The 18638-nt window shown below is 46.3% G+C and overlaps 1 protein-coding gene across 1 annotated transcript in view; it reads left to right on the top strand.

The window, feature by feature from the left end:
* The window catches only part of LOC148032699 (uncharacterized), a 373621-nt gene that overhangs the window by 199647 nt on the left and 155336 nt on the right, over positions 1 to 18638 (top strand). Inside the window, exons 5-7 of the mRNA XM_087683327.1 lie at positions 7203 to 7358; positions 7493 to 7672; positions 8105 to 8218. Of these exons, the coding sequence (XP_087539453.1) occupies positions 7203 to 7358; positions 7493 to 7672; positions 8105 to 8218 (450 nt within the window). The remainder of the gene's footprint in view (positions 1 to 7202; positions 7359 to 7492; positions 7673 to 8104; positions 8219 to 18638) is intronic.

Below are 18638 nucleotides of genomic sequence, written 5' to 3'. Positions count from 1 at the left end.
TGATGATGAATGAAGAAAAACGAGCTCTTATTTATAAGAGAGGGGAGAGCTAGTACAAAAGGGGAAAGTGGAGTAGCACAAGACAAGTGTCCAGCCACATGTCATGAGATGTGACAAGTGGTGGAACACTTGGAAACTTGTGTGACAAGTGTCTTGACACTTGTCTCTTCTCTATGGCCTTCCTTTTTGGGTTGAATACTGTCAAGAATAGAAACAATCAAATTTAGTAAGCACAGTCAGAGTACAGAACTTACTATTTTTAGAATGACATCCCTATTTTTTAGGACTAACATTTTTAGGCTAATTCGAGGCTCCTAAATTTTAGGAGGTCGCTAAATTTTAGGGACCTCCTAAAATTTAGGGATCCCCCCAATATGGGTGTCATATGAAAGCTTTTTCCGTGTACATCGCAAAAATGGTATCTGAATCTTCATGTGACTTTCCTATGCAAAGAAATGTGCATTTCAAGCTTTCAGCCCACACATGCACATTATACAAGCATTTCATGATCATGCCATCTTGTTGATTGTAACTGTTTGTTCTGGTGGATCTAGCCCACACTTCAAGGCATCAATCCTTTCTGTGTGCGAGTCTAACCCTGATATGCGTGAGTTCTAGTCACAGGCGCCCAATCGGGTCATATAGGTGGAAGTGTGAACTATCTTTTCTCTAACCCAGCGCGTGGGTCCACCATAACCTGTGACCACTCATCAGTGGCCAGCTCCAATGCACTTTTCTTTATATCTAATTAGTGCAAAGAAAATAAATTTAATAAATCATTATATAGACAAATTAATGAAAAAGGATACAAATTCTGTTTCTATAGAGTTGTGACAGCCCTCTGGCTTTTATTCAGCTGTCCTCAGCTGAAAAGCTTCTTGATATTGCTGTAGAATATTTGGGTAATCCTTCATGAATTTTTCATCTACCCACTGTGCATCTGTTGTGGGTAGATTCTTGAATTTAAGTAAGAATTTTCGTGTCACAAGGCCACTTCTCGTGGTTCGATCCTTGAGAAACAAAATCTTTTCAGGTTCGAAGAGTTGCTCTGTTTCTTCAACTTCTGGGGGATCTTCAGTAATGGGTTCCTTTGGTTCTGGTCCTATATAAGGTTTTAGCAAACTTACATGAAAAGCATTGTGTATTTTCCAATGAGTAGGAAGCTCAAGTCGATAAGAAACTTCATTTATTTTCTCAATCACTTTGAAGGGTCCAAAGTATCTATTGGAGAGTTTTGGAAAAGATGAATTTTGACCAGAACCTTGTTTGAGCCTGCTTTTATCAAACTTTAGCAAGACATATTGATCTTTTTCAAAAGCCAAAGGTCTTCTTCGTTTATCTGCTTGCTTCTTTTGTCGCTCTTGCGCAACTTTGATAGTGGCTCGAACTTGATCCATTGTTGTTTTTAAATCTGAAGCAAACTCATCAGCAGCAAAAATCTTATCTTTAGTGCGAATAATTGGAGGAGGAATCACTTTACCCTGTACTATTTCATTTGGAGCTTTCCCTGTGGATGAGTACACTGTATTGTTGTAAGCAAACTCCAATAATGGAAGATATTTCTCCCATTGTGACTTATGTTCACTAACATAAGCTTTCAACATATCCAAAAGAGTGAGATTCATCACCTCTGTTTGGCCGTCAGTTTGAGGATGAAAAGCTGAGGAGAACTTTAAAGTGGTTCCCAAATTCTCAAATAAAGCACGCCAAAAGTTACTTGTGAATTTGGAGTCTCTATCTGAAATGATCTCAGAAGGCATACCATGTAATCTGAAGATATGTTGAATGAAAAGTCTTGCAGCTTGTGCGGATTTCAATGTTTTATGACATGGAATAAAATGTGATTGTTTGCTGAATCTATCAATTATGACCCAAATCATATCATGACCTTGAGGTGTTCTTAGAATACTTGAGATGAAATCCATTGTGATAGATTCCCATGGATCTTTGGGCACTAGAAGAGGTTGCAACAATCCTGGAATCTTCTGCCTATCATATTTGGATTTTTGGCATACCAGACAAGCCTCAATGAAGTTATGTGTATCTTTTTGTAATGTTGGCCAATAAAAGTAGCGCTCAATTGCACTTAGAGTGGCTGCCCTCCCTCTATGCCCTGCATAAGGGGGTTCATGACTTTCTTTAAGCACCTTTTGTCGAACAGGAAGAGTGACACAAAGGCGATTGTTCATGAGAAGGTAACCGTCCTTGATGGAATAATCTGGATGAGAACCTCCTTGCTGTAAATTTAACCAAATTGCTGCAAAATCAGTATCTTCATCATAAGTATTCTTTATCGTTTGAAAATCTTCATGATGAGCCACTGTAATAGTTGCAATGCGAGGCACTCTAGAAAGTGCATCAGCAACTACATTTTGTTTCCTTGGAGTGTACATAATTTGAAAATGAAACATAGACAAGAAATTTTCCCATCTTGCATGTTTCTCCTGCAAATGCTTTTGAGTCTTGAAATACTTCAAGCTTTGATGATCGGTTTTAATAAGGAATTCATTGCCTAAAAGATAATGTTTCCATATCTTTAAAGCATGAACCACTGCTAAGAGCTCCTTTTCATAAATGTCATACCTTTTCTCCACATCATTTAGACGGTGGCTTTCAAAGGCTACGGCATGGCCTTCTTGATTTAGCACTGCACCAATACAATCACCGCAAGCATCTGCTTCCACCACAAATGGTTTTATCAGATCTGGAATGATAAGAACAGGTCTAGAAGTAAGAGCTGTTTTCAGCCTTGTGAAGGCTGCATTCTCTTTTTCCTTCCATTGGAAAGAGATCTTCTTCTTTGTAAGGTCATGAAGTGGAGAAGCCATATGTGCAAAATGCTTGATGAAGCGGCGGTAATAAGAACATAAGCCAAGAAACGATCGCACCTCATGTACATCACGAAGATGAGGCCATTCTTGGATTATCCTGATCTTTTCAGGATCCATCTGAATCCCTTCAGAAGAGATGACATGCCCAAGGTAATTTATTTTATGCATGAAAAATTCACTCTTTTTACCATTTACCAAGAGTTGATTTTGTTGTAGTAATTGTAGAACAATTTCCAAGTGTTGATGATGCTCCTCTTCATTCTTGCTAAAGACAAGAATATCATCAAAGAAAGTACCGACATATGGTCGATGCTCTCTAAAGATGCGCTCCATCATTCGATTAAAGGTGGCTGGTGCATTGGTTAATCCGAAAGGAACCACCAAGAATTCATAAAGACCGTATGAAGTGCGGAAAGCAGTTTTGTGTACATCTTGTGGTATTATTCTAATTTGATGATAACCACTCTTTAGATCAATGCGGCTGAAAACCTTTGAGCCTCCTAGACGATCCAAAATGTCGTCAATTCTGGGAATAGGAAACCGATTCTTCACAGTGATTTTGTTGAGGGCTCGATAATCAATGCACATCCTGAATGTGCCATCTTTCTTTTGAACAAGAAGAACCGGTGAACAAAATGGTGAGCTACTTGGCCTAATTAGCCCACGGTTGAGTAGGTCTTCGACTTGTTTTCTGATTTCTTCTTGTTGAGGACGGCTCACACGGTATGGTGCTATATTAGGAGGAGAACTGCCCGGGATAATATCAATATGATGGTCTTCTGGCCTTTCTGGGGGAAGCTGATAAGGAAGATCTTCCGAAAAACAATCTTTATACTTTTCCAAGAGCTGAAGTTGCTCTTGGTTTTCAGCATTTATATTATCTTTTACATCAGTGACATAAAGCAGACAACATTGAACACAATCCTTAATTGCTCTAGAGACTTGCATATGGCTTACCATAGGTATGGTGTCTCCAGAAACTCCAGCTTGGATCTCGTACTTCTTGCCTTTGTTGGTGAGTTCTACCTTCTTTTTCTGAGAGAAGATGGTTGAATCTACTCTATGATTCCAGGGCATGCCAAGAATCACATCACAACCATCAAGGTCTCCGATACAGAAGGTATCTTCATCACTGTAGCCTTGAATTTGAAACTTGAGCTTGCCAATGTAGGGTATCACAGTCTTCACTGTGTCACCTTCATCAGCATTCAAAGCTTGGCGAACTTCTGCCGGAGTGTCCATCTCTTCATTCTTTAATCCAAGCTCTTTAGCTAATTGCAAGGAAATAATATTTTCATTCGCCCCAAGATCTATCAAGAATAGTGCTTGCTTACCTTGCAATTGTCCCCAAGCTTTTAATAATTTGCGCGTCTCTGGAGTGTAAGTTGTGTTTGCAACTACATCACTAATAGCATTGATTTTCACTGGCGACTTAGGCTTGTTGTTAGAAACCTTGCTTTGTCCCTTATTTGGACATTGCTTCGCTATGTGGCCTGTTTGTCCACATTTAAAGCACTTCCCTTCTTTCATGAAGCGTTGCTTTTCTTCTTCGGAAAGCTGCTTTGCTTGTGGGTATAGATTGGAGCGAAATTGAGGAGCATTAGGAGGTGCATAGGGCTTCATCTTCTTTTGATTTGATGGCTGCTTTTGCCACTGTTTTTGTCCTTCATTTGGGGCTGAATACTCCTCATCATCAGCTACTCTCTTCTTATCATTCTTTTGGAATGATTTGTTGCCATTGTGCTCCATTTCCCATGTCTCAGCATGGTCAATGAGTTCCCTGAGACTAGAACAATGATAATGATTAAGAGTAGTACGAAGTTTAAAATGCAAACCTCCTTGAAACTTCCTTAGCTTTTCCGAACTGCTGATCTTCTTGAAATGTTGGACCTTCAAAAGTAGCTCCCAAAATCTCTTGGTATAGTCACCAAGTGACTCATTTTTCTTTTGCCAAAGCCGATCCCATTCCATTTTTACATCTCTTTTGAAATGAACAGGAAGAAATTGGCTTTGTATCAGGCGAACAAAGGACCGCCATGATTTTGGGGCAGCATGATCATATTCCAACCCCGTCCACCAAGTATGGGCTAAGTCGGTTAAATGTAAAGCTGCAAACTTAATCTTTTCTTTTTCTTTATACTTGTCACGACCATACAAAATTTGAAATTGACGAATAAACTTCAGAAGAAGATCAAGATTTCGGGAACCATCATACATACTGAACTTGATCTTCTTTTCAAGTTGAGATAGTGACTTAGTCTTCTTCTTCTTCTTATGCCTTCGTCCATGCTCGAATCTTGAGATTGAAGATGATGACGTGCTTGATGGGGATAAAGATGGAGACGAGGGTGAAGAATGTTGACGCCTTTGACGATGATGAGGTCTTCCACGAGAAGGGTGAGACTCTTCATTACTAGAAGAGGATTCATCAGAATAGGCGCCAGATGACTTTGAAGAAGAGGATGAGCTTCGACGCGATCTCTTTCTTTGTCTTGAAGTAGAATGGGACTGCCTCTTAGAAGTAGTTGGACTTCTTGATCGGCTCCTTTCATTGGTATGGCTTTGTCTCCTTGAAGTAGATGGGCTTCTTTCCTTGAATTCTTTGGGATTCTCAACTTTTTCTAATTTGAGAAGTTGCTCACGAATTTGCTGATTCTCCTCTCTAAGACTTTGAATGGCTTGAAGGATAGCACTCGATTGATCCATTAAGACTAAAGAAAAAAAATATGCTCAAGCACTCAATGCAAGGGCTGAAAACAAACAAACTTATAGTTGTAAGCACTACCAGTGTTGGGGGTGAGGACTGAGCCAAAGCTCTGATACCACTGTAAACGCCCCGAACAACGTAGTATGCTTAACAATTATGATATTCGCTTGTTTTCGAGATTTAATATAAAAGAGAATGAACACTTAAAGCTGAAAATGAAAATTACTCACAAAATTACAGCCATGAAAATGTAAAAGTAATGGAGACAAGATTGAGGGTTGAAGATGGGCAACCCCCCCCGAAGGAATGCATTTCTGCTCAACCCAAGTCCCTTAGGGAAGAGCTCAGTTACAATCAACCTGAGAGTGAGAAGAAGTAATTCTCACTCTCACAAGATCATGCAAAGATGTACAAACACACATGCATTATCTATTATGCAATGATAAGAACTGATTTCTTTACAGTATGAGAGAAGAAAAAGGGAAATTCAGCCTTTCTCCATCGTTGATCAGCAGTACATGGATAGGGCTTGCTTCTTGTAGCTAAAATGGAAGAAAGAGCTCGAGGAGGAGGTGTTGTAATGAATTTACAGGCTTGCTGTCCTGTAAAACAACAGTGATAGAAGAGGGAATATGGAGGAATTTGATAATGGAGAAGTGGGGGATGATGATGGGGATGGATGGCGCCAGTTTCTGGCTATCTGTGGGTGCTGTACATGAGTTTACAGCAAAGAAAAATGATGATGAATGAAGAAAAACGAGCTCTTATTTATAGGAGAGGGGAGAGCTAGTACAAAAGGGGAAAGTGGAGTAGCACAAGACAAGTGTCCAGCCACATGTCATGAGATGTGACAAGTGGTGGGACACTTGGAAACTTGTGTGACAAGTGTCTTGACACTTGTCTCTTCTCTATGGCCTTCCTTTTTGGGTTGAATACTGTCAAGAATAGAAACAACCAAATTTAGTAAGCACAGTCAGAGTACAGAACTTACTATTTTTAGAATGACATCCCTATTTTTTAGGACTAGCATTTTTAGGCTAATTCGAGGCTCCTAAATTTTAGGAGATCGCTAAATTTTAGGGATCTCCTAAAATTTAGGGATCCCCCCAATATGGGTGTCATATGAAAGCTTTTTCCGTGTACATCGCAAAAATGGTATCCGAATCTTCATGTGACTTTCCTATGCAAAGAAATGTGCATTTCAAGCTTTCAGCCCACACATGCACATTATACAAGCATTTCATGATCATGCCATCTTGTTGATTGTAACTGTTTGTTCTGGTGGATCTAGCCCACACTTCAAGGCATCAATCCTTTCTGTGTGCGAGTCTAACCCTGATATGCATGAGTTCTAGTCACAGGCGCCCAATCGGGTCATATAGGTGGAAGTGTGAACTATCTTTTCTCTAACCCACCGCGTGGGTCCACCATAACCTGTGACCACTCATCAGTGGCCAGCTCCAATGCACTTTTCTTTATATCTAATTAGTGCAAAGGAAATAAATTTAATAAATCATTATATAGATAAATTAATGAAAAAGGATACAAATTCTGTTTCTATAGAGTTGTGACATCTCATCAAAACTGAAGCCACAATTCAAGTTATATCTGAATGAGTACTTTTATTGAACATTTTAGTCTAATTAAAGTCATGGTTTTCGAAGGTGACATATGAAGATAATATTGAGCCAACTCAGGAATCAGTGAATGAGAAGTGCAGACAGGCAGATGACAAGGAAAATACAAATCCTGTGCATGTCGTACCAAACAAAGATGCATCTATGGAATCCAACACCACCATGGATAAAAAATCTATTGAGGCACGTTATGAAACTGAATTAATTTAAATATTTGTGCATGGTCAGGACCAGTGGCTTTATCAGCTTGTGAATAGGCTAGTTGGTTATATCTTCACTCTCTTATAGCCTAGTCAAAGCTGTGTGTTTGACAGCAGGAGCAGGATCCAGATCAGACACCATATAAATCTGGCATCATGGAGGTGCAAATGATGAAGGAATTCAAAGATGAAAACTTGTATTGCATTACCCAAAACCTATTAGCAATGGTTGTGATATCTAAATCAGGATTGGTAGCTTTGAAGAAAGCTTTGGATATGGAAAGCTTCTCGCGAAAGGTCTGTAGAATTTTCAACATTCAAGTTTTTGTTTAAGTTTAGGTCAAAAAATGATACGGTGACCTTTCAGTGAAGGATTGCACTATGTAAAAGATGCCATGCAAGCTATATTACCTAGGATTGTGAGATTTACTCCTTTGATAAAAGTTGCTGGAAATCTGTCGAGCTTTGAAAAGCTGTAAACTTAAAAAGGCGTTTCTGCCTGTAAGCATTACCATTAAAGGTAGCCATGATAATTGAACACCCCCCTGTTCTTTTGGACTAAACAAAAGTGCTAGTGGTCAAGGATTGAGAGCCTGGAGTGAAAATCCTAATTGATGATTATGCTTGGAAGATCTTCTTGGTTATACTAATAAACATACTTGCTGAGTATTTCTGACTTGATATAAGATTCTTTTTACAATTTCCTGTAATTTTATCTGTTTATATCAGAGTGCAGAAACTGCTCTCAAGAAAGTAATGGTAGAGAGGAATCAGTTGAGGCATTCCCTGTCAAAAGTTTTGAAGGATTCGACTTTAAAGCTTCAAAAACTCAATACTGAGCTGGTTTGTTTAATAAGCACTTGCATAATAGATGGTTCAAGTTCTTGTATAGAAAAGACAAATTGGAAAAACTTGAAGTGAATTTTATGTAGCTGATTTGTATGGCAAATCTGCTGTTATTTCAGCACAGTTGAATTATCTGATATGTTAAACTTGTTCCTTGCTTTCACATTCTATCTTGCCTCTCTTTTCCAGTGAAAAGAAGATTACTATTTGAAACTCTTCAGTACTAAACATCAACAAGGCAAAAAACAGATCGCAAATCCAGATCCACGAAAAAATTCCAAGTACAGGGATTAGACATCTCCCAGACCAGCTTTTGTGAAAGATGCAGTCTACTACATCTATGTCCAAAACGGGTGTGAAATAATCTGATTTAAGAAATAATTTTGGGTTTGATGTGGACAGATGTGCTCCTGAAAATTGTCATATCACAAGGTGGTCCTATCCCTGGGTCAGTGCTCCCCAAGTGACAACAATCTCTTCATGAGTAGTTTGAAATACCAGTCTGATGGGTCTCCTCTAAATGTCTGGGGCTCTGCAGCGGACAAACTATAGGATCTCTCTGTCTTCTTTTGTGGGGCACATCTCATGCAAATGACAGACTATAGGATCTCTCTGTCTTCTTTTGTGGGGCACATCTCATACAAATGACAGGACCTTTTCCATAATCAAGCAAAAAATGCAAGTTCTATTCAAATGGTATCAACAGAACATGGACAACCTTGGCAAAGTAGTGAAATAGCTGAATATACCTATGTATCGAAGGCAAGAGTCAATGCACACATATGTAATTGTACCCATATATCAAGATTTGTGGAGTGCCAAGCCAAAAAACCATTGGGCTTGTATCTTCAAAGAGTAGCTACTACCAGACTACTATGTGCTGTGAACCATACACTAAGAGGCATTTTCCTAGACTGGTGGATCTCCTTCAAAAGTTTGAAAGAAAAGGACGAGTGATTTCTGTTTCTGCATTATCCTGAAAATGATGACTGCATGAAGTGTACTGATACTCAAAATCTGTCAGAGTAGTGCTAATCTTGTTCGTTTGAATCCTCCTCCTTAATCTAATGTGTATTGAAAACGATAATGTCAGGAGATCTCTATAGGAGGGGATGTCTCCAAGCTCATTCTCATGGATACCTCTACAAGGTTTTCTGTGATAGGCTTAGAGTCCCCAAACCTTCTGCGGGTGGCTGGATCCAGGTAAATATACCACTTCTGATCACAATGAGATACCACCCTGATTTGCTAGATGAGTGCATTCTGTATACTTCGTCAAATCAACCTCCTCATAAGTTGCAATCATCTTCAATTGAGAAGGAATTAGGAGCCCTTACTGCCAATGGCTATCACCATGAAAGAATCTTCCTCTTGAGAGCGATCCAATGTAGGGCTAAGAGGTTTCCCAATCTGTCATCCAATCCTCAATTACCCTCCCATAAACAAAACTGCATCATCAGTTTTCATCGTCTAAGCCTTCTAATCTATGTCTCTAGACATTTTTTGTGTTGGGTTTGACTCACGCCTATGCTCACAGAGGAGTGTTGGTGATCCTTGGTAAGACATTGGGGCACTTTTTACTCTCCTTACAAGAGGTTTTCCTGCATATTTATTGTCTTTTATTTTATGTGTCTATGTGACACAGTTTGGGCACTTATCGTGTTTTACACCTTTCGGGTGTGAATATACTCTAGTAACCCTAAGGTTTAAGGGTTGTACTTTGTACTTGCACCTTACACTCTTCAGATTATTGCATTGGGTGTTGTGCCTTCACTCTCACACACTCTTCACTGTCAATTGTACTGTCAGCTGAGATTGAGCTTCAATCTTTGTGCATTCTCTCACCTCTCACATTTGGTATTAGAATTGGCCCTCAACTCAGCTCATGTGGCCACTGCTAGTTGAGCCACTACCTCTCAGCTGTCCTCAGCTCCACAGCTACAAAATGCATTTGGCCCCACCAAGAGCTCTTTTTTGCAAATAAAGTGTGGCTAATTATATTACTTCAGAAAAAACCTGAATACAAGGAAGTGCTCATGCTCAATAGACTAGCTAGAGCTGATGTAGAGACAGATATATCAGATGTACAAGCCTCTCAAGGCATTCTAGGAGGGATGGGGGGCAGGAAGCCATAGAGGGGGAGTGTATTGCCATCTATGCCTGCATCACGAAAAACAGGTTCTGGCTGCCCCAAGTGTGTGTGAAATGACAACGGAGCTCTTGATGAGCCCTGCACTCGCCCTGCACCTGGTCCCATCGGCCACGGAGGGAGTGGATGATGGAGGTCCAAAGCTCCGCTAAGGTCGCTTGTACCGAAAGTCTCTCTCTGCCAAAAGCCTCTTGACACCGTGCCTTCTAGATATGCCATCCCGTAAGACTCCTTGTGATCTCCCATACCTCAGAGCGGTCTGCTGTGGGCTCCAGTACCTGGTGGATGGGTAGAGCCTCCAAACCGACCACTGCGCATGACCTTGCCTCAATGATGAATATCGTGTCGTGCATCCCCGCCTCATACAGAAGGTGACGGCCCTAGCTGACTGCCTGCCAGCAAAAAGCTCCCCATGAGATACATCCAAGGTTGGGTGCTATCGGTGGAGGATGCGGTATGTTCCTCTCCATACGAACTGCGCCGCCTCACACGACCAAAGGCAGTGTTTTGGGGTTTTCAGAGGTTGTAGTGTGTAGCGCTTACAACCTCCCTCCTTCTGCATTTGGGCTAGCCAACTTCCCTCCGCCAAGCCTCCATGCGCCACCAGCCATAAGAAATACGATACCCTCGTCGGCCTCTAGCTATCCCATAGGCAACGCTAGAAGGTCCGTCGGAAAGCCTCCATGATGCTGTGCTCCGCCTGGTGCCTGCTATGTGATGGCACCCAATCCATGTCCTCTTGCATCAGTATGTGTCTACCAATTTTGTCTGTGTACTCTAGGAACCTCAGTGGCTTCTTGGCAACCGTAGTGGCCGGCCATAGCCACTCTCTCGGATCCCACTCCAGCTCATCAAGTGGCCTACCCTCCCAAATCCAGAGCCGCCACTCCCTGACCTCCTCCCAGAAAACATAAGGGTCCCATGTGGAGCTCTGGCCACTCTATCTGCCACCTGTAGGGGGATACCTGCTGGTGAAAACCTAGTGGCCCATACCTCCTCGGGCTCTACCGGCTCTCGTATCGGAGGAGTAAGGCACTCTTGAGGTATTTCTGTGTCTATCTCCCTTCTTCTCAACTCAACTCCTCTCTAGCATCCTGATACTCGTTGCAGCACCTCCTTGTCCACCATCCTGTACACCTCCCGCCATGTCTTGATGGTACGAGCTAGGATGGCCTCCCAACTTGCCCACTGGATGTGGAGCACTCGCCAATCTGTGCCCCATCCCAATCTCTGACCTGGGGGTTGCAGATCACCAGCTGACGGTGTATCTCCTCCTACCAGCCTGGGGAGATTTGGATTAGGGCCTTACGGAAGCCTTGCCACACATGGAGAAAGCTGCATAGTAGGAAGGGGGATTCGGGGGGAGGGGGGGTGTGATTTGGGCTATTGTGAAGATCCATCTCAGGGACAGCCTCCACTCACCGCCAAGCCTCGGTCTACAATCCTAAAGAACCTCCTGCAATAGGACCTTCCAGGTTTGCCCTCCTGGTGTGAGTCCGCGGACTACTAGCTTGCCCAGGAGGGCTATACTTTGATACTCTGGGTCTATGATCCCAAGCCCTCCCTTTGACTGATGCCGGATAATGGTCGCCCCGCCACCTTGGCCTGGGAATCCCTGGAACTGTCTGACCCGGACCAAAGGAAATTCCGCACTAGGCGGTGAAGATTTTCTTTTTTGCAAATAAAGAGTGGCTAATTATATTACTTCAGGAACAAAATCTTTGAATACAAGGAAGTGCTCATGCTCAACAGACTAATTGGAGCTGATGCAGAGTCGCAAATATATCAAATGTACAAGTCTCTCAGGGCGGTCTAGGGGGGATGGCAGTAAGAAGCCATGGAGCCGGTGTAATGCCATTTGGGGCTGCCTACCTGCATCTCAAAAAACAGGTCCTGGCCCCCCAAAGTGCGCATGTAATGATAGGGGAGCTCTTGATGAGCCTTGGACTTGCCCTGCACCTGATCCCATCATTTGCGGAGGGAGTGGATGATAGAGGTCTAGAGCTCTGCTAAGGTTACCTGTACTGAAAGTCTCTCTGTGCCAAAAACCTCCTGACACCGCACCTTCTAGATATGTCATCCAGTAAGACTCCCTATGATCTCCCATACTTCAGAGCGATGTGTTGTGAGCTCCAGTACCTGGTGGATGGGTAGAGCCTCCAAACCGACCATTGCGCATGACCCTGCCTCGATCAAGAATATCGTGTCCTACATCCCGGCCTCATATAGAAGGCGACGGCCCTGGTTGACTCCGTGCCAACAGAAGCTCCCCAAGAGATACATCCAAGGCTGGGAGCCATGCGGCGTAGGATGCGGCATGCTCCTCTCCACACTAGCTGTGCCACCTCGCACGACCAAAGGCAGTGTTTTGGGGTTTCCAAAGGCTATTGTGTGCAGTGCTTACAAACTCCCTCATGCATCTGGGCAAGCCAACTTCTCATCGCCAAGCCTCCGTGTGCCACCAACCATAAGAAGTATGATACCCTCCTTGGTCTCCAGCTATCCCATAGGCAGCGCCAGAAGGTCCGTCAGAAAGGCTCCGTGATGCCATGCTCCGCCTAGTGCCTGCTATGCAGCGGCGCCCAAACCATATCCTCCTGCATTAGTATGTGTCTGCCAATCCTAGCAGTATACTCTGGGAGTCTTAGTGGCTTCTTGGTGAGAGCAGTGGCCGGCCATAGCCACTCCCGTGTATCCCACTCCAGCTCATCGAGTGGCTTGCCCTCCCAGATCCAGAGGTGCCACTCCCTGTACTCCTCCTAGAAGACAAAGGGGTCTAGTCGCCATGTCTTCCCTTGCAGGCCAATCACTCGGATCCTCCTCCATGCACGGACGACGATCGCCTCATCCTGCTACCCCCAATCAAGAGCCAAACACCACCCCTCTTGTACGGTGAAGAAGGTCCCAAGTGGAGCGCCACCCACTCTCCCTACCACCTGGAGGGGGATGCATGCTGGAGAAAACCTAGCGGCCCATACCTCCCCGGGCTCTATCGGCTCTTGTATCAAGGGAGCAAGCTAGTCTTGAGGAATTGCTCCATCTATCTCCCTTCTCCTCAGCTCCACTCCTCTTTGGCAGCCTGATGCTCGCCGCAATACCTCCTCATCCACCAACCTCTACACCTTCGGCCATGTTCTTATGGTACGAGCCGGGCCGGCCTCCCATCCAGCCCATTGGATGTGGGGGCACTCGCCAATCTAAGCCCCATCTTGATCTTTGACCTGGGGATTCCAGATCACCGGCTGACGGTCTATCTCCTCTTGGCAGCCTAGGGGGCTTTGTACTAGCGCTTTGCAGAGGCCCTGCAAAACTTGGGGCAAGCTGCGTAGGAAAGGTGATTTGGAGGGGGTGATCTGGGCTGATGTGAAGATCCATCTTAAGGATGGCCTCCACTCACCACCGAGCCTCGGTCTGCACTCTTTAAGTCCCTCCTGCAGTAGGATCTTCCACGTCTGCCCTCCTGGTGTGAGACCACGGACGACTAGCTTTCCCAAGTGGGCCATACTCTGATACTCTCGGTCTATGATCCTGAGCCCTCCCTCTCAATGATGCCGTTTGATGGTTGCCCACGCCACCTTGGCCCTGGAATCCCTGGAGCCATTTGACCCGGACCACAAGAAGTTCCACACCAAGCAGCAAAGCTGCCTTGCACAAGATGATGAGAAACACCAACATGAGGCAATGTACCAAGCCGTTGCTAAGAGGACTTGATTAACCACCAGGGCTTGGCCTGCCAGTGAGAGGCGAGCCGTGCTCAAGTAGGTCAGCTTCCTCCGAGTAGAGTCAAGGACTAGAAGAAACTATTGGGCGGGAGTGATGTCGAGTCCCACCTAGAACCCTAGGTAACGGACGGTCTGCTGCCCTTTGCTCACCCATCTAAATCCCGGGTGGACGCACCACCCTGTGCTAGAGTCCGGGTCTATGAGAAAACCAACTGACTTCCACCAGTTGATTTTTGCTCCTGCTGCAGAACAGAACACCTCAAGAGCCAGCTTCACTCTCTCCAGCATCAACACATCATCCTCAATGTAGAGTGCTGTATCATTTGCATACTCTGAGTCTAGCAACTCAATCTCCTCCCTCACGGGAAGGCAGAGACTGCGTAAACCGCTCACCCGAGACCTGCGGAAGTGGGACAGCGCCTTTGCAAAGACTAGGAATAGGTACGGGGCCAAGGGGCAGCCCTGCCGGATCGATCTCTCCAGCCGAAACTCCTTCCTCCGCCTACCTCCTATGAGAACCCTGCTGATGGCCGATCTGTAGAGTGCAGAGACCTCACGAATCTATGCTTAGGGGAAACCCAACCTCACCATGGTGCCCTCTAGGAAATCCCAATCCACCTTGTCATAGGCTTTCTCGAAATCCAGGAGTAGTACTGCTAGTCTTTGCCCACTGTGCTAGGTCCACTCTGTCGCCTCAAAGAAGGTAAATACATTGTCAAGGATGCTCCTATCCTGGACAAATCCTGTCTGTGTGTCATGGATAATGTCTGGAAGCACAGGGCATAATCGCCTACCAATCATCTTTGCGAGTGCCTTATAGGCCATTGACAATAAGGTGATTGGTCTTCACTAGAAAAGCTCCAACCTATCTCCCCGTTTGGGGAGAAGACTGATAAGGCCTGTCGAGAGACTCCCTGGCATATGTTGTGAAGTGAAAATCTCTTGGAATGCCATCAGTAGGGAGTCCTTCGCCACCTCCTAGAAGGTAGTGAAAAAGGCCTTAGAAAGGCCATCCTCTCTCGGGCATTTGTGCCCATCCTGTGTATGGAAGGCCTCCTCGAGTTCCTTCTTTATGAAGGGGGCTAAGAGGGAGCGTCCCATCTCCTCTGTGACGAGGGACGGGATGTGACCCTAGACCTGCTGTCTACATTGTTGTCCCCTAGCTGAGGCTGTCTCCTGCTGGAATAGGCGCATGTAGTAGTCGGTGGCAATCTCCATCAAATCATCTAGGCTGGAACGAGTCCTCCCATACTGATCTTGATGGCTGCGTATCTGCACTCCTAAGGTGCGAGGCTGGTGCACCTGAAACTCCTTGCACATCGTGTTCCCTTTCCATGCCCAGAAAGCTGCCGAGGCGCGGAAGGAATTTTCTGAACGCCTGCCCTCAAGACCAGCAATGGCAGCTCACGTGTGCACCTCCTGCACCTGGAGGGTGGGATCCCTTGGTGCCTCCTGTAATAATCTTTGCGTGGCTGCAAGGTCCCGCCAAAGTGCTCTCTCCTCCTCCCAGCTCTACTGCCTGGCCTGTATGGCTGCCTCTTGGCAAATGGTGCTCGACTCGGCTAGGGCTTCTACAACCTCCTCTGCGATCTAGTTCCTCTTGCCCCACTCCTTGGTCCAAATCTGGTCAATCTGTTTCATCACCTCTCCTGTCTCCTATAGATCGAGTCCGAAATCCGACAGGATTGTGCCTCAAGGGAAGATACTGGAGGATCAAGTGTCAAGACAACTAGCACCGAACAGCATGTTGCCCGCCAACTGCCCAATTTGGCCTCCGCAAGAGCATCCTCGCTTACCCACATAAGACACCACTTAGCCGCGTCTATCCAAAAGAGAAATCTAGCGACCTCTCCCTCCTGTGAAAGGCAAGATCTCTCCAGGCATCATGTGCTCCTACTCCTAGTAGGAAGACCTCCCATGCCTCCTGCTCCTCCCCAGTCATGCCCTGGTGGTTTCTGCCTCTGCCCTGCTGGTCCTCTAAAGCCTCGAGGTTGTTGAAGTCTCCTCCAACGATCCAAGAGTCCACCTCTGGGAGTCCATCCGCAATCTCCACCCAGAACCTGTTGCATGCCCTAACCTCAGTAGGGGCATAGACATTGAGGACTCCAAGGCATGAGTCCCTAATATCCATCTGATCCATAGAACCCTCCTTGCCACTATCATCTCGTGGTTTCGTACACAAGCGGGGAGACTCAGGCCAATAGAGGTGTATACGTCTCCCCTCCCGCCGTGGGCACCGATGGCGTGCTCCCAGTAGGTGTGTGAGCTGCCCGGGAGAACCTTCCCTACCCTTCGAGCTTGGGTGGGGGTGAGCTTGTGCTCTTGTAGAAGTAGGATGTCGATCCCACTGGCAAGGGCAGGCTGCAACTCCTACCGAACAATCAACTTCTTGGAGCCACGTGCCCTATTGTAGTGGAGGTTGTTCACGTTCCAGGATGGAAGGTGTAAAATCATGGGGAGATCTGTGATTGACCGAAGAGGCATCTATTCGGCGTGGACGCTGCAGATGAAGAAGAGGAGCTATGAGGCATGCGGATATGCTTTGCTGCTTGCCCGAATGGTGAACTCCATTCCCCAATGGTAGCCCTCGGATGTACCATGGGGGTGATGGGTGCGCCTGGTGGTACCATGAAGGCATCAATCAACCAGGCTGAGAGGTGAGACTCCATACATTGGTAGAAACGGCCGCCTATGCCAGGGGCCACTCAATCACATTTGCTGGCACTCTCTAGTGTGGGGGGGCTTGAAAGAGAATGTTCAAGTGAGAACCTTGGTCCCTACCCACCAGTTGATGTCCATCATGCAGCTCGCCGGCCATTGCTAGGAGAAGAATGACAAGCCCCCTTGTCCCATCCACTGGGAGAAGTGGTCTTCCACCTGGCTCTTCACCTCCTCCTCTACCTGAGTCGTCATCCAACCTCCTGTATGACAGGTCTGGTGTAATTTGGTCCATCCGCGCTGGTCGCCTGAAACGCCTCTGTGAGGGATGGATGTGGAGATTTGTGGATTTGTTGGGCGGGGCGAGGAGGGGGGGGGGGTCGTGTGGTGCTCTGCCGAGGGGGGATGCTTGCTCTCCATCACCTTGCTGTGGCTATGTCTGAGGAGTTCCCTGTGGTCCTCCTTGTTGTCTCTCTCTCTATCGTCTCTGTACTCGTGTAAAACCGTCCGCATCCACCTGTGGGCATGTAGGTGGGGCCGCCCTCGCATCGAAGTGCATGCACTCTGCTGCATGGTGCCCAAAGTCATGGCAGTGCAGACACTGCCCTCGTTGCCGTGTCACAATGACTTGCTGCCTAAAGGAGTGCGCGGCTACCTCAATCTCTAGGAATTGTGGGATATTCTTGACCTCTTTCAGTGCCACCCGTACCTTTGGGACTCCTGCTGTTGTCACTACATCCGTGAAAGACGCGGGAAGGACAGTGCCAAAGAGTCGTCCAAAGTCTTCCACTGACTGGCGATACTCTATCGCCAGGCCGGGGAAAAGAAGGGTGACTGGGTGCCGAAGAAACTTGTTTTGGAGTGCAAATGCCTCCACAGTAAAGCCACTGTACCAAGGGGGGGGGGGAGGGAACAACAAGGCGGGGGTGGGTATGGCGGGGATAGTAGGGCGGGCGGGGGGGGGGGGGGGGGGGGGGTGTGGGGACCAGCAGGGAGTGTGGATATGGTTGGGGGGGATGGATTAGGCGGAGATATGGTGGCCGAATTTGTTGGGGCGGGGTGGGGGGGGGGGGGGGGGGGGGGGTTAACTGTTGGGGCAGGGGTAATGGACGGATAGGCGGGGCGGGCTGTCGTGAGCTGTCGGGGTTGGGGGGGACTCAACGTGGGAGGGCAAGTTGACGTAGTGGGCACTAACGATTGCGTGATCGATCTGGGCGGGCACAAATAGACGTGGCAAGGGGGCAGCTTGCGACGTGATCGGCGTGAGCGTCCAAAAAAAGCCTTCTTAGGTGGCCAAGTTAACTATGCAGGATGGGGAGAAGCACCAACACAACGCGATGTACCACGCCGTCACTAGGAGGACCTGGTTAACCACCAGTGCTTGGCCTGCTAGGGTCAGGCTAGCCGTACTCCAGTAGGTCAGCTTCCTCCGAACAGAGTCAAGGACTAGAAGAAACTATTGGGCGGGAGTGATGTCGAATCCCACCTGGAACCTTAGGTAACAGACGGTCTGCTGCCCTTTGCTCACCTATCTAAATCCCGGGTGGATGCCCCACCCTGTGCTAGAGTCTAGGTCTGTGAGAAAACGAACCGACTTTCGCCAGTTAATTTTTACTCCCACTGCAGAACGAAACACCTCAAGAGCCAGCCTCACTCTCTCCAGCATCAACACATCGTCCTCAATGCAGAGTGCTGTATCATTTGCATACTCTGAGTCTAGCACCTTAGTCTCCTCCCTCACGGGAAGGCGGAGACCGTGTAAACCGCTCAGCCGAGACCTGAGAAAGTGGGACAGCGCCTCTGCAAAGACTAGGAACAGGTACGGGGCCAAGGGGCAACCTTGCCAGACCGATCTCTCCGGCCGAAACTCCTTCCCCCACCTACCTTC

The sequence above is a fragment of the Lygodium microphyllum genome, chromosome 8, assembly GCF_053477565.2.
Source record: "Lygodium microphyllum isolate KBCC chromosome 8, Lygodium_microphyllum_v1.1.10, whole genome shotgun sequence".
Classification (NCBI taxonomy): Eukaryota; Viridiplantae; Streptophyta; class Polypodiopsida; order Schizaeales; family Lygodiaceae; genus Lygodium; species Lygodium microphyllum.
The sequence above is the reverse complement of the archived record's forward strand: the minus strand, read 5'-3'. Positions and strand labels throughout refer to the sequence as shown.